Raw genomic sequence first — 27,601 nt, forward strand, 5'->3', positions numbered from 1 at the left:
CGCAACCTCTGAGGATGCTTGCCATAGATACAGGTGAAACGTCAGGAGAGAATGCTTCTAGAACATGGCCATATAGCCTGAAAAAACCTACAACAACCCAGTGATTCCAACCATGAAAGCCTTCGACAATACATATGTGTAGCTCTGTTTATTTACATTTAAATAGTATTCCCATTTGTTTGAGGACAAAATAATCAATTGTTTTGGCTTATTGCCTACCTCAAATTGCTCAAACTAATTGGACAGAAGTAGCTAATATGAGAGCTAAAATGCAAGTTGTAAGCCCAATCAGCTTTCTGAACTTGGACATGTGTAGTTGCTAGAGGTCTCCCTGTACCAGATGGAGCATCTGTCGAGTGTTTTTCTTGGACTGGATATCCAGTTGTAGCAAAATTATTAAAACACAGACAACCTGTTTTATTATACCTATAGATCAAAGAGAGTATGAAAAAGGTTTCGGAAGCCACTCTAGTTCAAATTGAATTGCGACTAATTAATAAAATCTTACAGTCAGAAGAAACTGATGGGGACATCTGTAAATCATCTTTTCCTACAATTAGAACCCATACATATGCTGCAGTGTTAAGTGATTTGACTTGCTTACGAAGTATTTCCTAACTCTATTACTTCATATAAAAAGCAAAAAAAAAAAAAAAAAAAGAGTTGTGTTTTCCATGTTGTTTATTCGTTCAGTCGCTTCCGACTCTTCATGACCTCATGGACCAGCCCATGCCAGAGCTCCCTGTCAACCGTCACCACCCCCAGCTCCTTCAAGGTCAATCCAGTCACTTCACGGATACCATCCATCCATCTTGCTCTTGGTTGGCCCCTCTTCCCTTTTCCTTCCTTTCCCCCCAGCATCATTGTCTTCTCCACGCTTTCCTGTCTTCTCATGATGTGGTCAAAGTACTTCATCTTTGCCTCTAATATCCTTCCCTCCAATGAGCAGCTGGGCTTTATTTCCTGAAATATGGACTGGTTGGATCTTCTTACAGTCCAAGGCATTCTCAGGATTTTCCTCCAACACCACAGTTCAAAAGCATCTATCTTCCTTTGCTCAGCCTTCCATATGGTTCAGCTCCCACATCCATAGGTTACTATGGGGAACACCATTGCTTCAATTATGTGGATTTTCATTGCCAGTGTGATGTCTCTTCACTATTTTATCAAGATTGTTCATTGCTCTCCTCCCAAGAAGTAAACGTCTTCTGATTTCATGTTCCCATAGTGGGGAAAAAATATTCCTGTATTAGGCCATTTCAAACCTGTAATATTGTGTCTGATTTTTGGCACAACAATTGAAGAGAGATATTGATAAGCTGGAATGTGTCCAGAGGAGGGCAACTGAAATGATCAAGGGTTTGGAGAACAAGCCCTATAAGGAGCGGCTTAAAGAGCTGGGCATGTTTAGCCTGAAGAAGAGATGGCTGAAAGGAGACATGATAGCCATGGATAAATACGTGAGAGGAAGTCATAGGGAGGAGGGAGCAAGCTTGTTTCCTGCTGCCTTGGAGGAACACGGAACAATGGCTTCAAACTACAAGAAAGGAGATTCCATCTGAACATTAGGAAGAACTTCCTGACTGTGAGAGCTGTTCAGCAGTGGAACTCTCTGCCCGAGTGTGGTAGAGACTCCTTCTTTGGAAGCTTTTAAGCAGAGGCTGGATGGCCATCTGTCGCGGGTGCTTTGAATGCAATTTTTCTGCTTTCTGGCAGAGGGTTGGACTGGATGGCCCATGAGGTCTCTTCAAACTCTATGATTCTATAATACCTTCAAATTAGGTCAATTATTTTTAATCATTCTGTATATTTTCTTTGCCTTTCCTCCTCAGAGTACAAGAAAGGTACATAGTGTCTCCTTCACTCACTTCAGTGTCAAAACAACCCTGTGAGGGAGGATGACATATAGGGCACCTCATGGAAACAGCTACCCTGATTTTAAAATCACCACATTTATTGTTCAACATCAACATTTATTCAGTACTGCCAGAGGTTCTCAACCTGTGGGTATCCAGGTGTTTTGGCCTACAACTCCCATAAATCCCAGCCAGTTTACCGGCTGTTAGGATTTCTGGGAGTTGAAGGCCAAAACATCTGGGGACCCCCAGGTTGAGAACCACTGCCAGAGAGTGCTGGAGCCAACACCAATGGACATAGGCCAGGCTTCCACTGGTGCCAAGCTGCAATCCTTCTGCACTGCACAGTCGCGCCCTCTGCCTCCTGCGTGCTCCAGCTCGGGCGCCCAGGGAACCTGCGGGCAACACAGGCAGAGACCCAATGGACCGCCCGGCTGAGAGGGCGCCTGCCCCGTCCTCCGCAGCCATTGGGCCGAGGGAGGCTTGGGGCCCACCCCTTCCAAGGCATCTCCTAGTAACGGGAGCGATGCCGAGGCGAGGAGTCCGCCGGCGGAGGCTGTAAAGCGAGAGAGCCGCCGGCTCTTGTCCGGGCTCAGCAAAGAGGAGCGCCTGCATTGGAGCAGCAGCAGCAGGGGCCAAAGAGCCCTCCCCGCCTCCCACTGCAGGGAAAGGAAGGAGCCATTCTGCCAAAATGAGCCATCACCACCCAAGGTGAGTGGGAAGCTCCGGAGTACCGTTGCGGGAGGCCGTGGAGTGGGATCAGCTGCATTGCTTTGGGATTAAATAGGCTCTTTCCGCCTTCTCTTTCCATCCCTTTACTTCTCCCTTCCTTTTCAGTCATTCTCTCCCCTCCCTTCTTTCTTTTTCTCCTTCCTTCTTTCCCTCACTTCTTTTTTTCCTCCTCCCTCCATCCTTTTCTTTCTTTTTCACTTCCCATCCCTTTTCCCTTCCCTTCCCTTCCTCTTCTCAAGTGTACTTGCAGTCAGCTCTCCATATGCACAGATTCTGTATCCACTTATATATGTTTGTGTGTGTGTGTACACACATGCATACTGTATATACATACATACAGATAGGGATCCTCTCTCTCTGTGTGTGTGTGTATATATATATATATATATATATATATATATATAGAGAGAGAGAGAGAGAGAGAGAGAGAGCTATATATAAGGGTCTGGAGCCCCTGCTGGTGCAGAGAATTAAAGCACTGATCTGCTGAACTTGCTGACCAAAAGGTCAGTGGTTCAAATTTGGGGAGTGGGGTGAGTTCCCACTATTAGCCCCAGCTTCTGCCAACCTAGCAGTCCAAAAACATGCAAATGTGAGTAGGTCAATAGGTACTGCTTCAGCAGAAAGGTATGTATGTATGTATGTATGTATTTATTTATTTATGGCATTTGTAGCCTGGCTTTCTCAGTCTTACCGTGACTCAAGGTTACAGAAATTGGCAGCATGATGCCATACATTCAAAGTACAATTAAAAACATTCAACCTAATATTATTAAAACCATATAAACCATTAAAACCAATTAAAAAACATAGCATCACCAAAGGAGGAAGGAGGTAACAGCTCTCAATGCAGTCATGCCAGCCACATGACCTTGGAGGCGTCTACAGACAATGCGGGTTCTTCATCTTAGAAATGGAGATGAGCATCAGCCCTCAGAATCGGACATGACTAGACTTAATGTCAAGTGGAAACATTTTCCTTTTATAAGTGTCCAAGGTCCCCTGTGGATACCAAAATCTGTGGATGCTCGAGTCCCATTATTCACAAAATGTACTGAAGGATGTCCTACAAAAACAAAGTTTTTGCTGTTTAATAAACTTTTTCCACATTTTCATGATAGAACCAATTAGGAAATGACATTAATAACCCAGAAACAAAAATCATGTGACATAGTGTTATATGCAATGGCATAGCAAAATGGTGTCTCTTATATAAAATGCTCATATATATATATATATATATATATATATATATATGAGACAACATTTATAAGATACACTATATAGTTTCCTGGATATCTATCTATCTATCTATCTATCTATCTATCTATCTATCTATCTGTCTATCTATCTCCAAAAGGCAAACCTTGTTTTTAACATTTTGCATAAGAGAAACCATTTCGCTATGCAATGGCATATAACACTTCGTCACACGATTTTTGTTACTGGGTTATGAATGTCATTTCCTAATTGGTTCTATCATGTAAACATGGAAAAGGTTTATTAAATGGCAAAAACTTTGCTTTTGTGGGACACCTTTCAGCACATTTTGCTGTAGATTTTCAATGAATATCTCATCTCTTAACTAATTCAACCTAGTTTGTGGCAGCCACAATAACCAAGTTTCTGGAGTAGAACAACTACTTTCAAAGTAAGTGCTACACAATTAAACAGGAAGTAACACTTTCAAAGCAAGAAGAGAAAAGTTTTCAAATTGTGTTACACAGTGTAATGGGACTTGAGCATCCACAGATTTTGGTATCCACAGAGGATCCTGGATCCCACTGTATTTATAATGCTCCCTCCCATGTTGTGATTTGTAAGGCTTTTAGTACAGGCTGCGTATCCTTGGAGACCAGAAGTATTTTGGATTCTTTTATTTTTTTAAAAGAACTTTGCAGTAGCTGTATTTGCATGTGGATACATTATGATTGTACCTGCCCGAAAGGTTGATGGTTCAAATCCAGGGAGCGGAGTGAGCTCCCACTGTTAGACCCAGCTTCTGCCAACTTAGCAGTTCAAAAACATGCAAACATGAGTAGATCAGTAGGTATCACTTCTGCAGGAAGGTAATGGCGCTTTGTGCAGTCATGTTGGCCACATGGCCTTGGAGGTGTTTATGAACAACACTGGTTCTTTGGCTTAGAAATGGAGATGAACACCACACCCCAGAGTCTAACAAAACTAGACTTAATGTCAGGGGAAACCTTTATCTTTTACATTATGATTGAAGATGGGGCCCAAGATTAAATATGAAAGTTTACCTATTTACCAAAGTTTACTAACCCCGGATAAAGCAGAGAGAGGCATGTTTCTGACATGTGCCAGTGCTGGTGGTAATACAGATTTAGTATTCCTTAAAGAAACTGTTTAGGATAGAAATGATTTGGATTTGGATGTTTTCCCTAGATTTTTGAATATCTGTATTTGCATAATGAGATATCTTGGAGATGGGGCCTGAAGTCTAAACACAAAACTCATTTATGTTTCATATGCATCCCATAGACATAACCTGAAGATAACTTTATACAAGATTTGTAATCAAACAAAATTTGTGCACATTGAACCATCAGAAAAAGCAAAGATGTCACTATCATAGCCACCATTGGGGACAATTTAGTGTTTGGGATTCTGGATTCCAATAAAAGGGATATGCAACCTGCACTTTGTATTTGAAAATAGAACAGAAGTTTGTGTATATAGGTAACCAGAGTTGCAGCAGAAGAAACCCAAATGAAAGGAAGGGAATTAAGAAGACCATATTATTTGGGGGTGGGGAGGGGGGAGTTCGCAACTAACAGACTGTTCTTTCATATTCTTCAGGAAATGTACTAAATGCCTGAGAGTATGAAGCAATAATTTAATATTAAAACATTACATCCAGAGCAAAGTTAGTTGTTATGAACACAGTTTTTGCGCGCCATGCCACTTGACCATCAACATTCTTCATGTGAAATATATATATATATTTAAAAAAAAAACAAACCTGCTTATTTAAATCCTTTTGCCATGCTGAGGTTTTATTTTGATTAATATTCTGACATAAATGAAAAGGACAGGTAATGCGCCTCTGAGTTTGTCTTGGTGGAGCTTACTTTGAATTTCCTTTTTCTTGGGTGCTCCGAGAAAAAGGAGGAGAGGGAAAAGAGAGCACGAGACTTAAAAGTTGTAATTAACATTCCTTCCATTAGAAACTGCACGAATTACTATGAAATCAAGTGTTCATGTTCAATATTGACACTTTCCGGACTTGTTAATTAATTAGTTAATTAATTACCAGTTGAAAATATAAGGAATAAGCAACCATAATAAATTTGTTGCTGGCTGTATTTCAAAGATATTGCTAGAGCGTGCTGTTCAGCTATTCCTCTGGCAATATTCTTACAAACTTAAGCAAACAGATATATAGATACATAAATTTCAATGAAAGAACCACTTATGTTTTTAAATCCATATACTCTAATGAAAGTCATCACTGGGTCCAAATATGTATAAGTATATTTCAAGCTAATCATATACTGTCTTCTGATCAGATTCCAAGATGGTAAATGAATCAAATATTGAAATATTGTTTCTAGCAGTCATCAAGAGTTGGGATACAAATAATATCGATGGAGTGTTATTATCTTTGTTTAATGAAAGGTTTTTTCCTAATATTTAGGAAAGGGGTAGGCAACTATAAAAAATTAGGGGGCTGCATTGACTGCTTCATGGGACCTTAGAAGACCACTTCTGTAGTTTTTTGCCTCAAAAATGTGTGGTGCATGCCACCACCACGGCAACACATGAGGCTTCCCGTGTTGTCATAAGAAGCAATGGGGGGAGTTGTGTGGTCGATGCTTCCCCTCATGGGATCTCTTTTAACTGGAGCTGGGTGATGCGTAGTGTGGGGCACTGATTCCCACCCCTACCCCCCAATGACGACATAGGCTGATTCTGGCAGATGTATGACAAGGAAGCTGGATTCAGGTCAAAGTAGCTTACTAAATATGTCTTATACCAGTGATAGAGTAATTCGGATGACCCATTGTCACTTCAGTTTCAATAGGAATGAAGGTCCCCGGTATCCACAGGAGAAATATTATAGAGATTTCCCCATGGATACACACAGACACACATCTACATATCTCTAGGTAATCACTTGCGGCCAAGTATGATTGTCTTCCAAGGGTGGAATCTTTGCAGTGGGTACATAAATGACTGTAGAAACCTATTCTGGATATGCATGGTCTTTCGTAGTGAGGACATTGATTTCCAGATGGAAGGTGGTCCCGACAAGAGTTTGCCTGATACACCCCCCTCTTGACATGTTTCTCCCTTTCATCCTCTATTTGTGCCTCTTCAAAATCCATAGCATTTTTGGTAGCAGCTGGCCTCCAGTTAGAATGCTTAATGGCCAGGGCTTCCCAGTTCTCAGAGTCTATGCCACAGTTTTTTTAGGTTAGCTTTAAGTTCAGTGCAACTCTATGGATCAACTTATGCCTGAAACCGACCATACAGTCTCCCAGGAGCACCTAGATATTCCTAGAGAGGTGTTCTCTCTGGTAAAAAACCCCCATTTTTTAAAAAAAATTGCCCTTGCCCCACTCTTGCAGGAATGCTACACCTCTAACTACTACAAAAATGGGGGGCGTAATGTATTTTACTTCCCCCCCCTTGGTAAGGCTCAAGTCCCTTTGTCATTTCCCCCCACTTTCTAAAGAAATGACTCTATAAATAAAGCAAGTGAGGACTTTGCTGACAGGATTTAACTTAACAACTGATATTACAGTAGTTGACGTCTTTCATTACTATCTCGTCTTTTTAAAGGTCTAATCAACAAAAGCATTGTATCATATGAAGGCAGACAAGAGATAGCATATACATATGCTTTTCATGGGTGATTGATTGTATATTAAAATAACATTCACTTTTCTATTAAATGTGGACGCACTTTATAAAGTAGAATATGGGGAGTTTTTATCTTTATTACCAATGGGAAGTAATGCACAATTGGTTGAAGCTATAAAACTTGAAAAAGTGCTTCCATTTTGGTCTCATTATAGTTTAGATATAAAATTGGCAATAAAGTGCAATTGCACAGTGCAGACATGGAATTTATATAACTACCAGCAACCATCTCTGCTGATCAATAAATAGTATTATTTCATATTGCTTCTTTGGTGTGTCATTGCTAACAAAATTACACCATGAAGTTAACTGTGCAGATTTTTTTAAAAAATAATAATAACATTAGTGGCTTCACATTCACTTTCATATCAATAAAACAGGCATAAACATATTTTATGACAGACAATATTACTTGAACTTGAGCTACATAACATAATGTACATTGGCACCAATTAAAGGATGAATAATGTATTTGGTTCTTGCTTCATTTCTTGCCAAGCAGAAAGACTTTTAATGAGACAATGCCACAACCCATTGTTATGGTTATACATTTTTGCATGATTACTTGTTGACTTATAATGGCCATATGCACTTACCTTCACAAGTACATTCCTGACTAAAACTCTGTGCTGGAACCAGAGGTAGCCCTAGGTAATTTTCAACGGTAAGCAAACACTATTTTGGTGCCCCCGCCCCCCCAACCAATCACTGATATATATTTTCTGTTCTTCGTGGGAGTTCTGTGTGCCATATTTGATTCAATTCCATCATTGGTGGAGTTCAGAATGCTCTTTGATTGTAGGTGAACTATACATCCCAGTAACTACAACTTGCATATGTCAAGGTCTATTTTCCCCCAAGAGTGCCTCAAGAGCGCCCCTGGGCAAAATCAACTATACTGCAAATGCTTACTTTGCGTAATGGGTTGAGCCGCCCCTGGCTGGAACTACACGTTACACGCAGTACCAAAGCTATCAGTTTAAGCCAATGGTTCTCAACCTGTGAGCCGCGAAAACGAAAATCTGATCTGTGAACCTCCTTCCTCTTTATTTATTTTATTTATTTCTACTCCTTTCTGCAGAGCTAACCATCCCCATCCTGCCCTTTTTGGTACTAATGTTGGAGAGTGGCCCCTGGTCAAAGTGGTCCCCTGTCCAGTGGTCCCTGGCCAAAGTGGGCCCTCATCAAAAAAAGGTTAGGAACCATTGGTTTAAGCAGAGATCACATAGGATGGTGATACTGTTAACCACACTTTATCAGAACCTGTGTACCCAAACACATCTTATATGTTTTGGGAACAGTATCCACAGAACACAATAGATGACTGGTTAAATTGAAGCCCCTAACTGTCTTCATTTTAGCAGACAGGCTGCTGTCAGTTTGACAAAGAGTGTATCAATGCTTAATGGCTCAGTACTATGAAATCCTGGGATTTTTTAGTGTAGCAGGGAACTACCACTCTTTGGTAGAGAAGGCTAATGACCTTGTATAGCCACAACCCTAAAGATTGCATAGCATTGAGCCATGGCGGTTAAAGATGTATCAAATTGCATTCATTCTACAGTTTAAGTGAACCTAGATATCCCTTTGATTAATTTGTCAATTTTGTAATTGTAAGTTGATTCCTCTCACAATCTAGCTAATGTAGCTATCCTTATCATGTATAAGGGATGAATTCTAGGGCATTAAGGTACAAAGCTAAGTTCCTGTGGGTTCACTACCATGTATGTGATAAGATAAAAAGACTCATCCTAGTTGATTACAATCCACAGGCTGAGTAATTAGGGTAATTAAGGTGAACAAGTTTTGGTCATTCCCGAAGGGGTATAACTGGGGAGAGTTTATTGTATGTTTCTGGAGTTATTGAATGCTTGCCACTGAGCATATTTGACGTAAACTCCTGGCTTACAGTCTATCTGATGCTGGCAAGTTTGTCTTCCATGCTCATTTCCATGAACAAGAAATGAAGATTGGGAGAAGATATATTTTCTAATGAAAAGCATTGCATGAATGTAATGCAAGGACCATACATGAGTTTGATACTCCAGAAGAACTGTGACTGTATTATTACTAGAAAGTTTGGTTGAAGTTGCTTGTTTTTTCCATGAACTCTGCTGCACAAGAGTACAATTTAAGTTTTGTATTCCACTTGTGTTGCTCTTTTCTGAATATAGCGTCTCGCTTCTCTGACATAAACGGGCTGGTAGGACGTCGGATAAATGAAAATGTCGGATAATACGCCGGCTTCTGGGAGTTGAAGGCCATATCTCTATCCTGGCAGAAATCAGTGGTGAGTGAGTTCTCCTTCTGTTTGGTTTACCAGACACAAGGAAATAACTTACTTACCATTGATGGAAAAAAGAGCAACAAACAAGGAATTGTAATGGAAAGGTCAATAGTACAGTTACACACAACTGCCACCTTCATTTTTTTCTCTTCCCATATTTCCTACAAACTCCCGTGTAGCCATGGCCCCTCCTTCCAACTCGGACTGTACCATTGCTGTACATGGAGGGAAGGGGAGGAGAGGCAGCAGTATTATGCTCTGGTGAAGAAAGAAGGAAACTAAAAACATGGTCTCTAAAGTGGAAATGCTGGAGGAAAAGGGGGCGAGGACATTAGATAAGAGTGCCGGATAAGATGGAAGCTTGGATAAGCAAAGGACAGATAAGCAAGACTCTACTGTATAAAGGACTAATCTTCTGCTGGTCAGCATGCATCGTCAAATCGTAACAAGAGACACTTCCCACATCATTCAAAATGGGTTCTAAAATGAAGGCTTGGTACCTCCTCCATGAGTAAGTTCCTTCTTGTTAAAAGTAGAAGTTGAACATCTGCTATTGAATCTTCAAGGTGTCTGTTCTGTATGGTAAAAGATTGTTGAATGCTTTGCTTTACTGAGCAGCTGTGCAAGGACAGATGGACCAATTACTGGCTAACATGGTCACATCTTTAGTGAAAAGTGCTCAGATCACCTTATAAACTGAGTACAAATTGTCTATTAGAGACAGAGTTTTCAACTACGGTAATGTAGCCAGCACATTTCAGCTCTTTTCATTGTGTTTCAGCTTCTTTATTTCCAATAAAAGAATAGCTTTTAATCTTATTATCTAGTACTTATGACTTGGTGACAGATTCTAATAATTCCATCACAAATAAGGCCGCCACCTTTGTACTAGGAGCCCCTGAAATTCATTATTTTTTAAACAAGTCTGCAGTGGACTGTGAAGATGTGTTATAAACATTTAAAAACTGTGTATTTAAATTAATTGGTTTGTCATAATTAGCCTTTTACTTCACCGTTGAATCTTTTGCCATGAGGATTTTATAGAGGAGTTTTTGTAATAGCCTTTTGTCAGAGGCAATAAATAATTCACTCATCCACAGGATGAATTTCTCTGAAAGGTCTGTTCTGTTCAGGTGTTTATCCAGCATTGCAACTGATGCCAGAGGATTAGCAGTAAATGGCACATCTTGTAATTGATATTGGGTTCACTCATCACTGTTCATAACTTCTGATACTTCTGAATGACCTGCCAGAAATTGGGGATCAGGTGACAGATCCAGTGCTGACACTATTAGTGATCATACATTGCAGATATTGCAGTCCTATTGAATCTACATTTATGCCCCATTTCACAAAGTTATTATACACCTTTGAATGATTTGTGAGAGCTATGGTGATCCCTCCTCCAATAATGTTTCAAAGGAATTTTCCTATTCTAGTGGATACTAATGTTATTTCAAGTGCTCTAGAGCGGTGTTTCCAAAACAGTCTTCCAGATGTTTGGGAAGTCAGCTCCCATAATTCATTCCATGCTCACTTGGGCTTCTGGGAGTTGAAGTCCAAACAGCTGGAGGACCCAATTTGGGAACCAGTGTGCTAGAGCCTTGTTTCTCCATCATTCTAGTGACAGGAACTCCCTGCCCTTTCTGACAACATGAACTCCTGTCATAGAAGACAAGTCCTGGTGATATTATTAGGGGCACCTCCTGGTGGTGCCATTAAATATGATACATGAGCATCAATCTCACTTGCATAGACCATACCATTACTTTTACACGTTTATAAAATTATTTTAAAGTACTTATTTTTGTATCACTGTAGGTAGGGGGAAAGGGTTTAATTTAGAGGGAATTTTTGTGGAAAATGTGTAGATATGATCAAAACGATCTATTATATAAAAATGACATATATCACAATACGCAAAACCAAACACTTCAATAACATTGGGAAAATAAGAAATAAAAAACACTGCAAGTAACAAATGAGGAAATTATATGTACTTGGAGTCACTCCTCTCACCCTGTGATTCCTCCCTCTCACCCTGGGAACTATGAACATTGTACGATACTAAAGAGAATGGGGATACTTGCATGAAGTGTTTGAGTGGAACAACATGTACTTTTTAGAGCTCTGATGCATACATCAGCTGGCCAACATTTTTAGTCATTCAATCTGGATATGGATATTTAGGAAAAACGTACTGGGTTATTCAAACCATAATATATCCCATGAGGTCTCTTCCAACTCTTTGATTCTATGATTCTATCCAGAGTTGGGCTAGTGAGTGACAAAGGTTTAGAACTGAGAGTATTGATGGTTTCTCTCTCTTTCTTGGTCGTGACAGCCAATCTGAGAAAAATGAACTCTAAAGATGGCATGCTACATTGATTACTGCAGTCTTGTGGCTGTCTTTTCAAACAAGATCTTCTTTCATGTTCTAATTCAGTTGGATGTTTACTGGGGTAAACTGTTCACAACTGAAATGAAATGTAAAGGTGTAAGTGGCTCAGTACCTCTGACTGCTCCATCCTTCTGATATCTGAGACCTTTCTACGTGGCCAAAATAATGTGGAGCAAAGTAATATATACCCACAAATACAACAGTATGTATAGGTCAATAATCAATAAACAGGTATGAAATATACACTTATATTGGATAAGCAAGTACAAATTTGCAATTATAATGTTGATGCTTGCAATAAGAACCAACAGTGTTAGCAAAGTATCTAAGAAATATAAATTCATGGACACTTACCCTCCATTGATATAATTGCAAAAAAGAAAAAAAGAAAACAAAAGACATAGAATACTACTTTGGAGAGAAATGTAAAGTGTTTATGTACAATTACACAGTTGCCTGAGGAAGACTAAAAAAGTCGAAACCGGTCGTGTGCTCTACAGACGCTTTAGTTCAACTGACTGACTTCACAAGCGGCAAATTTATGTTTAGTTTGATATTAATTCTGATGTACAGAGCAGCAACATTATACTTGTAAATTTGTACTTGTTCATCCAATATAAAATTATATTTCATGCCTGTTTATTGATTATTGACCTATACACACTGTTGTATTTGTGGGTATATATTACGTTGGTGTATAATCAGGAACCCATTTCATTTATATACAAAATAATGTGAACTCAATGCTCACTTGCTGTAGTGAGTCCATGTGTCACATTGATCATCTGTGCAGCATACAGGTGGATCCAGGTGGTGGGATTTACTCTGGAGGTTCCTGGAAGTTCCAGAATGGTCCCACAGTGTTGGAGGTGTGGGCAGCTGGATGAGACTGGATCTGGCATGATCTGTGGTCTACACCAACAACAGGACACTGCTTCCTCACCACCAGCAAACAGTTCTCATTCAGAGGCTTGCTGTCAACATCATATTTCTGGTAAGGTCAGGTCAGATGCTGAGCTACATGACCAGAAATGCAACATTGCCAGCAAGCCACTGGGAGAGAGCTGCTTGCTGGTGGTGATGTGGTAATGACACCCTCAATTTATCTTTGCCCCAGCCAGCTATGGGAACAGCCAAAGGGGCTCCAGAGCCCTTTAAAACAGATTTTTCTGGTAAGTGTAGATACAGCCTGAGATTAGTTGTGTTTTTACATGTTATCTGGGCCATTGACACTGACAAGGAAGTAAATATAAAGATATTGGATCAAGTTTAATTTCCCCCTACGCCATGAATGCAACACACTAGTACCAAGAGGCAATACATATCAGTACTTGATATAATTGCTGTAATCTAGCAATTTCAGATGCAAATACAAACAACAGGATAAAGAAAGTAACATAAAACTGTTGCTATAGTTCCAGTGTTTAATCACCAGGCAGAGCATGGTAAAGTAAATGGTCTGTTTAAAGTTTAATTTATGTGGTGTAGGCTACCTAGGGGACGATTGTGAAACCAGAAGTAAACTTCCTGGAAGTCTCTTGCCTTTGTCACATTTTTATGAAAAGAATGTTTTATTCCCCCTTTCTCACCAAGAGGCCTTTTTTGTTTGCCATTATGCATCCACCTGATCACATGTCAACTTCTTTCAAAGCCACCATACTAATGCACAGTAGGAGAGCAGAAGAAAATGACCGTGAAGTCAGCAGTGACATTTACCAAGGTATTAAGGATATGGTTTCACAGTATTATTGACTTGCGTGATATCTGAAGTAGATGTTCATCATGCCTTCACTACAGCATGCTCATAAAAAATCTGTACCAGATCAGATACCCATTTTTAAATACCTATGTTGGGCTGGGTGCATATTCTTCCAAGTTTTAGTGAACACTTCCTTCTACAATCATTTACTTTTGTCAGGTACGCTTGAGAATGATAGCCCAGCAATATCTGGAGGACCACGGTCTCAAGTCCTGTTGCCTATAATGGTGGAGCATCCATAGATAGGACAATTATAAATAATAATAATAATAATAATAATAATAATAATTGGAACCCTGAAGAAAGAGACAGAAGGCCTGATTCTTGCAGCCTAGGAGCAAGCCATCAGAACCAATGCAATTAAGGCCAGGATCGAAAAATCAGCTTATGACCCAAAATGCAGACTGTGCAAAGAAGCTGATGAAACAATGGACCATATCCTCACCTGTTGTAGGAAAATCGCACAGACGGACTACAAACAAAGACACAACTCTGTGGCCCAAATGATTCACTGGAACTTATGTCACAAGTACCACCTGCCAGCAGCAAAGAATTGGTGGGATCATAAACCCGCAAAGGTCGTGGAAAATGAACATGCAAAAATATATGGGACTTTCGAATCCAGACTGACAAAGTTTTGGAACACAACACGCCAGACATCACGATTGTGGAAAAGGAAACAGTCTGGATTATTGATGTCACCATACCAGGTGACAGTCACATTGAGGAAAAACAACAGGAAAAACTCAGCTACTATCAAGACCTCAAAATCGAACTGCAAAGGCTCTGGCATAAACCAGTACAGGTGGTCCCAGTGGTCATCAGCACCCTGGGTGCCGTGCCAAAAGATCTCAGCCGGCATTTGGAAACAATAAACATCGACAAGATCACGATCTGTCAACTGCAAAAGGCCACCTTACTTGGATCTGCGTGCATCATTCGAAAATACATCACAATCCTAGACGATTGGGAAGCATATAGATCTTGTTGGCTGTGACATACTGTGCTTTTGTATCAATCATCATCATCATCATCATCATCATCATCATCATCATCTTTATTTATACCCCACCACCATCTTCCTAATGGGGACTCGGGGCAGCTTACATGAGGCCAAGCCCAGCAGTACATTACAACAAGATAAAACTAAAAACAACAAAATAAACATCATGATTAAAACAATAAAACCTAAAAATACAATACAAACAATACAAAACTAATGCAATGCAAAAAGAACAATCCCAAGGGCGGGCCACCTGTAGAAGTTAAAAAGATAAAACCTCCGGATGGGATAGAGATGAAAAAGAAATATTAGTATGGGAAACACTCATAGGAGACAGAATAGTGGAGACAGGCCTTCAAACAGGGGGGAGTACAATATGAGGACCACTCTTATGGGAGGGACATAAAGGCATAAAGGTAAAGGTTTCCCCTGACATTAAGTCTAGTTGTGTCCGACTCTAGGGGTGGTGGTGATGGTGGTGGTGGTGGTGCTCATCTCCATTTCTAAGCTGAAGAGCTGGCATTGTCCGTAGAGATCTCCAAGGTCATGTGGCTGGCATGACTGCACGGAGCACTGTTACCTTCCCAAAGAAGTGATACCTATTGATCTACTCACATGTGGTTGCTTTCGAACTGCTAGGTTGGCAGAAGCTGGGCCTAACAGTGGGAGCTCACCCCACTCCCTGGATTTGAACTACCACCCTTTCGTTCAGCAAGTTCAGCAGCTCAGCAGTTTAACCCTATGCGCTACCAGGGGGCTGACTATAAAGGCACAGGGTAGGGATAAACTTAGTGATCTGGATATTTGATTTTTTTTTATTCCATGCAATTTTCAGGTGCATGTCTGTGGATGGTTATAAATTAACAAAGAATCTAGCTGTAAGAATACTTTATGCACAAAAATAGAATAACATTGGCTTACTTCTAAAATAAAATTGGATGTCAAAGATGTTTGAAATAGCAGAATTGGACAAATTATCTGGCATGATCAAAGAGAAGTCCTTAGATATTTTCTCAAAATATTAGAACTTGTATAAAAAAGAAGAAAAATCTGGAGATGCTTGTGGGATTTGAAGATTAGTATCGATGATATTGTAGTCACATGGTAGAAACAAAGACTTTAAATATATCTGGTAGAAGATTACTGTTTCATTGATAATGTGTTCGGGTGGGAAGCCAATATTGTCTATTTCTTTATTTTTATCTGGGGGGCAGAATAGAAAGATATTTTAAATAAGTAATATTGGGTGTTTATAATACATTAAGACTGCCTAATGTAGCATTATACTTATATTACAACAATAAAAATATTTTCAACAAATATATTAATGTATAATCAACTTCGATGGTTTCAGATCCCTTGGAGATTACAACAGCCTTGCACATTACAATAGCCTGACAGACAAGCACCTTGCAGGCTATTTCAGCAATGCTAGGATAAGACGTCATCTTCTGAGATCAGGGCTGGTAGGTATGCAAACGCTTCTTTTCAGTTTCTTGGGATCATATCATATATTATAATGCAATCCTATGCTCTGCCCCATCCAATAGCCTTCACTATGAGTGGGGATTCTTTTCAAGAAAGCATGGAAAATATTATACAGCCTTAGTCAATGATGGCTTATATCATTCTTCTAAAGGGTTTAGATAAATGTGTTTCCCAATTTAGGTTTATCACATCCTTGTGACATTGAGCTGGCTAACTAGGAATTTGAACCCACGTTAATGTAGTCTGTATCCAACATTGTGACTGACTATGGTGGATGAATAGTGGCACTTCCACAGCTCTCTTTTGTTTCCTCCCCTTTCCCTATCAACCTGCCTAAAGCCCTTTGGGATCATTTTATTCTTTCTCAGTCCTTTAAAATATGTTTGCCCGCTAACAAAATGTGCCTTGATACTATGGCATGACTAAAAATGTATGGCTATGCATTTCCACCTCATAGCTGCCTTAAATCATTGTGACAGCATCTAGTCTTGACAGCATAATATAGTCTGCAGCATACACAAAGCCTGAAAGGCCTGTGCACGCTTTCTAAGGTGCATCCAATTGAAATTTGTGGGACTTGTTTGTGAGTTACCATGCACAGGACTGAACTGTATGGGTAATCTTGCAAGTAGTAGTAGGAAAGCCTTTGGCTCTACGGTGGTAAACAGGTGTTTGATTCCTCACTCAAGCTCTTTGGGCTCATCAAATCAATCCATAGTATATAATAGTAGAAACAGAGCAGCCAAGGTGAGTAAACCAAAGAGAAAACCACTATTTAAATAATAATAATAATAATAATAATAATAATAATAATAATATTTACTTATACCCCACCACCATCTCTCAAGGGGGACTTGGGATGACTAACATGAGGCCAAACCCAACTATTACAATAAAGCAAAAGAAAATGCATACAACGGGTAATAACTCAAATAAATACAAACAATAAAAGTAATAGAATAGGATAAACACAGGATATAAAATAAAATAAAGGAGTTAAAAACAAAGAGTTGAACACAGTGGGCTAGGTCCAATGTAGGGATAAAATCACATAACCCTGGGTGAGATAGGTAAATGGAAAAGTGTATCTGGTGGGAGAATCAAATGGGACAAATGGTGGGGTTCAATTTTTCACTAGAGGATGAAGTAAATTGCATCAGGAGGACATATTTGTACTGGAACAGTCATGGTATGGGGATTTCTTATTAAATCCTCAAAAGCATGCCAGAATAGCCAAGTTTTCAGATGTTTCCTAAAGGCTGACTTGCCTAATCTCCCAGGGTAGTGAGTTCCAGAACCAGGGGGCCACCATTGAGGAAACCCTCTCCCTCGTCCCCACAAGCCACACTTGCAAGAGAGGTGGGAGCGAGAGGAGGGGCTCCCTGTAAGATTGAAGAGATCATGATTCTCGAGGTTGTGTTAGTACAGGTTAGATAATGTACCACTGGTGAATTTGTGGAAGCGTTTTGAAAGCAACAAGATGAACATTGTGACTGTTTAATTTTATTGAGAGCTTGGAATTGAAAAAATTACTTTTTCATTTGCAATTCCCCAGCATCTACACCATGAAAAGATAGCTGAGGATTTTCGGAGTTGTAATTCTCAATTCCCAGAGAATTTTTTATTTACATCGGTGGAATAATCTTCTACAGATTCCATAGTTCTTTTCTATCATTGTTGCATGCTAGTAAAGTAGTCAAAGAAAAGAAGCATAATAGTTCACTGGACAGCACAGTCCATTTTGTGTTGTTCTGCAGCTTAATGAACAGCCTGAGTAAACTAGAAAACTCATCTAACCATAAGTACTTATTTAATTAGCATTTTGTATTTTAAAATATAGAGAAAATATAGGTCGAGAAGCTCTTATCTCGAATGCTTAGGACTAGGGGGCACTGACATTTCATTTGTTAAGTGTTTCTAAAGTATAATTACTAAAACTTTTTTTTGGGGGGGGGGGATTTTGGAATACCTGTATTTGCATATATGTGTATAGTGAGATATCCTGGAGATAGGATCCAAGTATAAACATGACATTTGGTGATTTTTCCTATACACCCAACCTGAAGGTGACTTTATACACAATAGTTTAAGTAATTTTGTTCATGAAACAAAGTTTATATACATTGAATCCCCAGAGAGTAGAAGTATCATTGGTCTCAGCCACCCATGTGGATGATGTTGGGCTCTGGAGCATTTTGGATTTTGGAATTCTGGATAAGGGACACTCAATTTGTAAATGGCAAATTGTCCCTTTTATGTTAACAAGGCATAACCCAAAGCAAAAATGAGGTAAAACGGAGATATCACAGCCTACGGCAGCTATCATAGCATACATGAAGGGGTAAAATGAATAATGGCTTCTATGATCTTAGAAAATAATTAGACTTAACTGAGGGAAAAAAATCACAAGTCCTCCTGCCCAGTAGGAAGCAGATTACAGTTGCCTAGGAGCAAAGCCATTTTCCCCTGAGTTAATATTGAGCTGTAGATTTGGTCTATTGGTGAACCATTCAGAAAGCTAAAATTACAGATAAATGCGAATCCATTGGGTAATCCTGATAATAGGAAAGAGCGGACTCTATGGTAACAAGACATTTAAATAAAAGCTGTTAGAAGAGAATCATGCCACCTAATGAAGCACTTAGCATTTTCAAGTGACATTTTAAACCAAGTAAGAATGCCCCAAGCTCAAAATGTCTAGTGCTAGCAATGACTGATGAAGAAGTATTAATGGAACCCGGAGCTTTGTTCCATCTTAATAAACATGACTCACTATCAATAATACAGCAGCAACCTATTCTCATGCTATTGGAGACCTTTTGATGACATGGATTAATGAGGTCTGCTTGTGTGTGCTATTTTGGTAGTGAGCTTGACTTTTAGCATAGCCAATAGCCATATTAAATCACACCTACTTATGACCCAAATTGTGTGTGGATGTCATTATGCTTGCTCTTACCATACTTTTGTTACATACTTTTTTCAGATATGATGTGTTTGTATGTGGTCTTATAACTCATATATACGTTTCTACTTGATCATTGGAATGTGATCATTCAACATATTTGGAAATGAATGTATTTTTTAAAATAGGTTTTTTTCAAAATATACATAAAATATAGGGGGGGTATTTCTGCGAAAGACTAGGGTAGGTATAGGGAGGAAAAGTGGGGTAGGGATAGTTACAGGGAAAAGAAAGGAAAGAAGAAAGAGAGAAAAAAAGGGATATATATATATATATATATATATATATATATATATATGGGGAAATGTGAGAACGGGTTTGAATTAGGGGAAATGAAAGGTAAAAGTAGGGGGAGGGGGTTGGCTTCCCAATCTTCTTCTCTGCGTTGTCATCTTCCTCTCTTTGTATTTTTTTCTTCTTTGCTCTGGTGGCTCGCCTTTCTAGGTATAGAAAGTTTTCCAGAGTCTTTACTTTGTTTTGTCCTATTTTCCTCTGTTTCATCACTTCTGGTAAGTAGTAATCAACCCAGTTTTTACATAGTTTTCATAAAGTCTTCAAACTGTTTCCAATCAGTTCTTCTTATAGGTTTTCCCGTATAATCTTTCAAATAAAAGGTCAATTTGTCCATGTCCTTTATCTAACTATTATTCTATGAATGTATTTTAAGAGAAAGACAAGGATGGCATCTTGTAGCATCAAATTGTTACTGGTGTAAGCCGCCCTGAATCCCCCCTTGGGAAGGGTGGATTAGAAATGTGTGAAATGTGGGAAATAATAATAATAATAGCAGCAGCAGTAGTAGTAGTAGTCTCAGGATATTTTAGCTCATTAGAGAGATAAATAGAGTATTTCATTATATAAGAAGAAACATCCTCCCCAATTAGTGGCAATAAAATATGATATTTGCCTAAACTGTCAAAAGATTGGGAGAACAAAATATTATTTGTTTGTTATTGCAGCAATGTTAGCTATGCATATGTTAGTGCCAGAGAGACTCTCACTGGCCAGTGATTTGCGTAGATTGGATAGATAGATGCATACTTTACTTCTTTATCATATCTCCTTCCTAAAATACAATAACTGGATTTTAAGTAGACAAGTGGCAAATCATGCATAGCTCTGGCCTCAAATATATGTAGTTGCTTTAAACTATTATTTTAGTTACCATTTATAAACTATCTTTCATGTATGGTGCTAAAGGCAGTGTATATAGCTATCCTCACACTGTCTCCTCAAAGATAGTTATTGTGCAGTACATCAGACTGAGGGAATGATTGCTCCAGGTACAACCAAGTGGTTCTCATAGTTGAATAAGAACCTGATTCTGGACTTCTCAAGTCCCTGTTCAACACTCTTTTGACCTTGAGTGCAGAAAGCATTTTGCAAAACCTCTCCAAGAGCAGAGGCTGGAATTCAGATTGCTTTCACATAAGGTGGTTTCACTCTCTAACTTAGATAAGCAATTACAGTACTTGTGTCAGAAACTACTATGGAAACTCATCTCCATTAAAACAAAAAAAAGATCACAGAGCTACAGCTCTAGAATCCTTTAGTCAGTGTGTCGTGTCATATTGTTGGGGGAATCCAATAATTATAGTCCCCAAAAGTGACTTTTCCAACCACTCTCTATATGTGTAAATGCATATATATTGATTTGTTAAAATCACATTTTCTAGTTGTGAGTATAGAATCATAGAATCAAAGAGTTGGAAGAGATCTCATGGGCCATCCAGTCCAACCCCCTGTCAAGAAGCAGGAATATTGCATTTAAATCACCCCTGACAGATGGCCATCCAGCCTCTGTTTAAAAGCTTCCAAAGAAGGAGCCTCCACCACACTCCGAGGCAGAGAGTTCCACTGCTGAACGGCTCTCACAGTCAGGAAGTTCTTCCTCATGTTCTGATGGAATCTCCTTTCTTGTAGTTTGAAGCCATTGTTTCACGTCCTAGTCTCCAGGGAAGCAGAAAACAAGCTTGCTCCCTCCTCCCTGTGGCTTCCTCTCACATATTTATACATGGCTATCATATCTCCTCTCAGCCTTCTCTTCTTCAGGCTAAACATGCCCAGCTCCTTAAGCCGCTCCTCATAGGGCTTGTTCTCCAGACCCTTGATCATTTTAGTTGCCCTCCTCTGGACACATTCCAGCTTGTCAATATCTCTCTTGAATTGTGGTGCCCAGAATTGGACACAATATTCCAGGTGTGGTCTAACCAAAGTGGAATATAGGGGTAGCATTACTTCTCTAGATCTAGACACTATGCTCCTATTGATGCAGGCCAAAATCCCATTGGCTTTCTTTGCCGCCACATCACATTGTTGGCTCATGTTTAACTTGTAGTCCACGAGGACTCCAAGATCTTTTTCACACGTACTGCTCTCAAGCGAGGCGTCCCCCATTTTGTATCTTTGCATTTTGTTTTTCCTGCCAAAGTGGAGTATCTTGCAATTGTCACTGTTGAACTTCATTTTGTTAGTTTTGGCCCATCTCTCTAATCTGTCAAGATCGTTTTGAATTCTGCTCCTGTCCTCTGGAGTATTGGCTATCCCTCCCAATTTGGTGTTGTCTGCAAACTTGATGATCATGCCTTCTAGCCCTTCATCTAAGTCATTAATAAAGATGTTGAACAGAACCGGGCCCAGGACGGAACCCTGCGGCACTCCACTTGTCACTTCTTTCCAGGATGAAGAGGAAGCACCTTGATATCTAGTGTCTCTGATGAATATGTTACAAGGTGTAACATATTAATGCTGGTGTAAATATGGAGGTTTCACTGATATTAAGCAAATGACAATGTCTTTGCTCATATTGCTCTCTATGTGCATACTGGGCTTTATATCCCAAATGTGTGTTTCTTAAAGTCTCTCTTCCTACTTCCCATTTTTTAATTTCCCATTCTCGTTGCAGGTCTCAAGAAGTGGAAGAATCATATCAGAGAAGGAATACCAGCTGAATGCCATGAGAAAGGATCATCAGAAGTACATACGAGAATGTTTGGCTCAGGCAATATTTCACAAAGTCCTTGACATGGAGGTATGGCTATACCATGACTCCTTCTAAAGTCTCTTAAAAAGAAATAATCACAATGTTATCCAGGGTTTATGAGATAATTTTCTCTAATGGGATAATCATGCACACATATACTTTTTGTTTTGGTGGGGAAACATCTTCTTAATACTGTATTATAACATCAGGGTAGCTGCAGGTGTTTATAACACTTAGTTGTAAATAATCTGCACAATATTCCACTCCCTTTTTCATATTAGCATTTGGAAGTTATTGATTATTAGTGATGAACAGAATGCCTAGATTATATTGAAAGAACCCTCTATTAATATATGTTAAGAATCAAAATGTGCACTCTTTTAATCACCTTTATTCTATGAACAAAATTGAACCGAACTTTTAATTTAGACTCTCTAGTGTCTAAACTAGTGAGGAGTACCAGTCGTTGTTAATGATCGTGACGAACAAATCCATAACCTTCATTTACTTTAGATGGATTAACTTAGAATACGTTTTAAGAAAATACCTGATTAAACAGATGAATAAATTGAAATTAATTTGCCAATTAGAAAGCAATCATTTTGTCTAACAAAATTAACAGAGAAAGGTGATAAACAAGATAGAGAAGTAACCTGCAAATGTTTGGAATTGATCATATGCTAGCATCTCAGAATGTAAGGATCCCTTCAGGTACCAGATTCCACATGGTCATCTCCTGAAGGCAAAGTAACAGGAGGTCACATCTCATCAGTATGCTCAAGAATTTGTGGTAATCCATCAGAGAAATGCTCCTTTCTACTTCTACAAATACCAAAAGCCATGGTAAACCTGCAAGAACAAAGAGGAGTGTAGATGTAAGGAACGAAAAAGGACAGGGAGGAGCAGATACTATTTCATTCACACAAAAGGTAGAAACATGGTTGGAGGTAGGCTGCATTCTTGTTTGGTTCTACCTGCCAACTGTTCCTGTTGTGTTCTCCTTGCTGATGTTTGGTCTTATACATGCTCAACAGTTATCCATTGTTGAGGACCAGACTCATAAATTAGACAGTTTAGGTCTCTAAGATCCTTTAAGCTTTTGTGATGTGCTGGCTCTTGGTGTGGCTGGGAAATCCATGCTGCTTCTCATACTCAAAGCATAAAGCAGCAGTTGAGACCAACTGTCTTAGAATCATGGAATCCTAAGGAAGTCACTTCTATAGACCCACACAAACATGGGGATTATTTAGCAGAAAGCTGGCGTTTTCCCTTCCTCCTAGCCAGTCAAACAACTTGTAACAGCAGAAACAGCTTGGCAGAATCTTCAATGGGGGCCTTATGGATCGCCGATGGGTCTTAACCGTTTACCAACTGGCTAGTGGTTCTTCATAATATACCAATGGAATTCACAAAGAAGATTTGGCTGTGGACATGCATTTCCTTTTCTCCAACTCCTGTACTTTCACATATTCGATTTCCCATCAGCAGAAGACTGATGAGAAAGGAAGCATGTTTTTGGGTGTGAAGTACATTCTAAATTTTCTATTTCCGTTGTCCCTGTGATATAGAAGCCAGGAAATTGGCCTGGGTGGCTGAGGATAGTGAAAAAGAGCTCAAAGTGGAAAAGGAGATTCAATTATTTCTCCTAAATAGAATGGCAAAAAGCAAGAGATGGGAATGGCTTTTGGAATAAAGCCAAGTTTAAGTTTTATTCGGTTGATCACTTGTGATGTTTTAGCCTCCTTGTCTTCTCCCTACTTTTATAATTGCATTTTTTAAAAAGTGTAGTGGTTGGGGGACCATTGGGCCTGTATATTTGACCTTCAGTTTCTCTAGCCTCTTATCATTGGTCATGCTGGATAGAGCTTTAGGAGTTATTAGCCAAAATACCTGTAGGCCTAAAGGTCCACCTCTGCCCTATAGGTGTGATTAAAAGTAAGCTTGTTTCTGCTTTCCTTGAGGCCATAACTTTATTCATAAGGGATATATCCCAAAAGAAAAAGTGTCATCATCATCATGTATAATGTCACTCCAACAACTAAAAGAGCACATGGAGCTGGATTGATAGATTGAGAAGAAAAGTTTGGGTAGGAGCAGAGAGTTCAACATCTGCAAAAGAAGAGTGTTTCAGAATTTGAACTAAAAACAAAAGAAAACTGTAATGGGTTTTATCTCTTGATCCTATAAAGGTTCTGAACTTGCATGCCTAAATTTTTTGGTGGTCAATGAAAATATAATTTGACATGTTGTCCAAAGAATTAGACTTATTAATCACAGTAGTACTTTCCTCAGAATAAAAATGTATCAATGTACTGCAGATTGCTAAAAACCTTAAACACAAGTTAAGATTTATTCTCCCTCTTCTCTCACTATGTCCTGATGTCTTAAAGATAGTATTTTTGTTATTACATGGCACTTGAGAACCTCCATTTTTTGGAGATGTAGCATGAGTAGATATGGGATGGGAAGTACAGTAGGATGAAGTAAGACTGCCAGGTCCTCAATCTATTTCAGCTGTAAGGTGCTTGTTATGCTGAGTTATAGCTTTTAAAAATAAAATGTTAAAAGAATTTTCCAGTTTTAGTCACCCGATTCTAATAAAACACTTATTTGTGGTCTTTAGCCAGGCGTCAGAGTAAAAAGCAAGAAGCAACCTGTGCTTTCCTATTTTTCATGTACACACATACGGCCACTCCAAAGCTTGCACAAATCTGTGCCTATAGATGTATGACATAAGAAGCAAATGTGTCAAAACTCATGCATTAGTTCTTAATTACAAAGGCAAAAAAATCACTAGCATAATGATTTACTAGGTTCCTTCTCTAAGAGTAGCTGGCTGTAATTGACTGTCCAGTCAACATAGTCTCATCCTTCACCTTTCCTGCTGTTTTTTGTCCCATGCCACAGAGCAGTTGGTAGCATTTGGTTTCTGTGCTGGGAGTAGAATGGGCTGAGGAATGAGGAGATGGAAGTCCACTTTTTCCCCAATTGTGTTTACTTCTTGTTGACATACTAACTTGAATCTAGAAGTGATGGTCTGAATATTCTAGTCCTGTAGGACAGTGGACTTCAAACAATAATATGTATCCACTAAAATTACCTGTGAAAGTTTAGAAAACTGCCAGATAGGAAACAATCCAAAGATCCATGCAGAGAAGTTCTTGTCTTATTGCTTCCAAAGAGAGCACTGTATTCTTCCAAATTTGATTCTCTCTTTCCTTTCTGAAAATCCTATTAGCGTCATCACCAGGTTGAACTAAAGAGAAAAATTGAAAATTCTGCCAGGAAAGAACGTGTTCAGAAAATCAAGGTAGGAAACTTTGAAAAATCTATCTGAATATAGTTTTGGGAATAGAATTGCCAATATTATGGAAAATCCCTCTTTTATCATGTCTTGCTTTCCTATTAATACAGATCTGACTACTTTTGTCAATATTATTCAAAGGGCAAGCAAAAATATTTATTCAAAAGTAAAAAAATATATTTCTAATATTCCAAAAGAGTTGCTAGTCTTGCTTATTCAGTTTTTGAAAACAGAAAATTTTGAAAAAAAAGTCTTCATTTCCTAACAGTACAGTGTTCTCAGACATTTCAGTATCTCTTAATCTAGGAGGAGCGATTAAGAAAAGCAGCAGAAGAGTTAAATCGCGTGCTCTCTCCACACCCGCCCAGTGCACCAAGAAATCGTGCCAGGCGTCGCAAATTACGTGAAAGAGGAGAAATGGGAAATTTCGTAAGTAAATAACAGGAACTAGAAGGCTAGCTTTCTTTTAGCATTTGCATCCTAATTCTATCACCATGAGCAATGGCCCTGTTGGAATGGAAATCAAAGAGAAGTCTCCATTTGCAGCATTAAGATAAGTTAACACCTTGTATTAATCAGTAGGATTGTTCTCCTGTCATTCCTATAGGGCAGGGATGAGACTTCAACCTCTTTTACACTCTCGTCCCTAACATCTTGGGGCCCCAGACTCCTCCAAACATCCCGAAAAACCTGAAAATTGGTTTAAAACTGTCACTGGAAGTAACCACTTCCTCTTCTAGGGTACACTTTTGGCTGCAAATACAATAGTGTGGCCCATTGTTAGTACAAAACTTTCTCCCAATTCCAGTTGCCCAGCATTACTCTAAAAAACCCCATTAGAGACAAAACTATATAGTTATGTTCTGAGAAGGGCTGACACATTGTGACTTATTTATGGCAGCACTGAACTTTGGAGCCTTAGTAGGGATTGATTGTGTAATTCCAGGTTTGTCTACATGGGATTAATAGTTAGCACTTATCATGCTGTGATTCCAGGCTGTCTTCATGATGTTTGGCTACTTCTGCTCCTTAATGTGGCATAAACAAGGTTATACTTATTTAGCGCTACATTAAGGAAACTCAGGGCATACTCAGTTGTTTGGCTGAAACTCCAGAGTAATCCCATGATTTGGGCACAGTGTGGCCCACTTGGGTTGCTGGTGCCTTCTGCTTTTTCTTGTGCTTATCGGGTACAGATTGTGCCCATCTTACCATCATTGCTGCATCTTGTCATCACTGCTGCCAGTTGACCCCCTGGTCCTGGTGATGCCTTGGCCGATGTCAGCACAGGGTGTCTGCAATGGCCAGGAGCTTTCATTGAGTTTTGTAGCCATCTGCCAGTGATGATGGCAGCAGGGTCAGTAAAGTGATGATCTAGCCATGCTGAAGTGGTCTAGACCTGACTGGTCCATCTGGACTCTCCCCTTCTGCGTGTGGCCACCTCCAGGGCCTCTGGGGCCAATCCAGAGTATTTCTGCTCCAGACTGTTCCCTCAGTAAGTAGCCACTGTAGATGAGTTGTTATTCTTAGACCTAATCAAATCCTGGCAACAGTTGTGTACCTTTTCTATATAATTTAATAAATCCAAAATATGATGCCAAGGCCTACCCATTTGGAAACAATAACAAAATACAAATCATGCATAGAAGATGTTTCGGTTTTATAGATGTAAATGGCTCACTGCTCTGAAACTACTCCCTCCTTTCTTTATATTGTTCAGGCCAGCTGTCCTCGTCCAAGCACCGCACCTGGAAACATGCAGCAGCCACTCCGATTGCAGCCACTTTATGGCAATATTTCAGCAGAATTTACACCAAAGGCAACTTCAACTTCCAGAGCAAAATTCCTTACTCTTGAAAAGGAACATCAGTTTCTGAGTGGGGTTAGAATTTTTTTCTTTTATCTAAGCATTTCACCTTTGTAAAATTTAATT

The 27,601-nt window shown here is 39.3% G+C and overlaps 1 protein-coding gene across 1 annotated transcript in view; it reads left to right on the plus strand.

Moving 5' to 3' along the window:
- Nucleotides 1–2,121: 2,121 nt before the first annotated feature.
- Nucleotides 2,122–27,601, plus strand: part of ERICH3 (glutamate rich 3) — a 77,535-nt gene continuing 52,055 nt past the window's right edge. Inside the window, exons 1-6 of the mRNA XM_060773734.2 lie at nucleotides 2,122–2,567; nucleotides 16,283–16,394; nucleotides 22,287–22,412; nucleotides 25,603–25,674; nucleotides 25,975–26,097; nucleotides 27,389–27,550. Coding sequence (XP_060629717.2) covers nucleotides 2,548–2,567; nucleotides 16,283–16,394; nucleotides 22,287–22,412; nucleotides 25,603–25,674; nucleotides 25,975–26,097; nucleotides 27,389–27,550 — 615 coding nt within the window. The 5' untranslated portion in view covers nucleotides 2,122–2,547. The remainder of the gene's footprint in view (nucleotides 2,568–16,282; nucleotides 16,395–22,286; nucleotides 22,413–25,602; nucleotides 25,675–25,974; nucleotides 26,098–27,388; nucleotides 27,551–27,601) is intronic.

Source organism: Anolis sagrei, chromosome 4 (assembly GCF_037176765.1).
Source record: "Anolis sagrei isolate rAnoSag1 chromosome 4, rAnoSag1.mat, whole genome shotgun sequence".
Lineage (NCBI taxonomy): Eukaryota > Metazoa > Chordata > Lepidosauria > Squamata > Dactyloidae > Anolis > Anolis sagrei.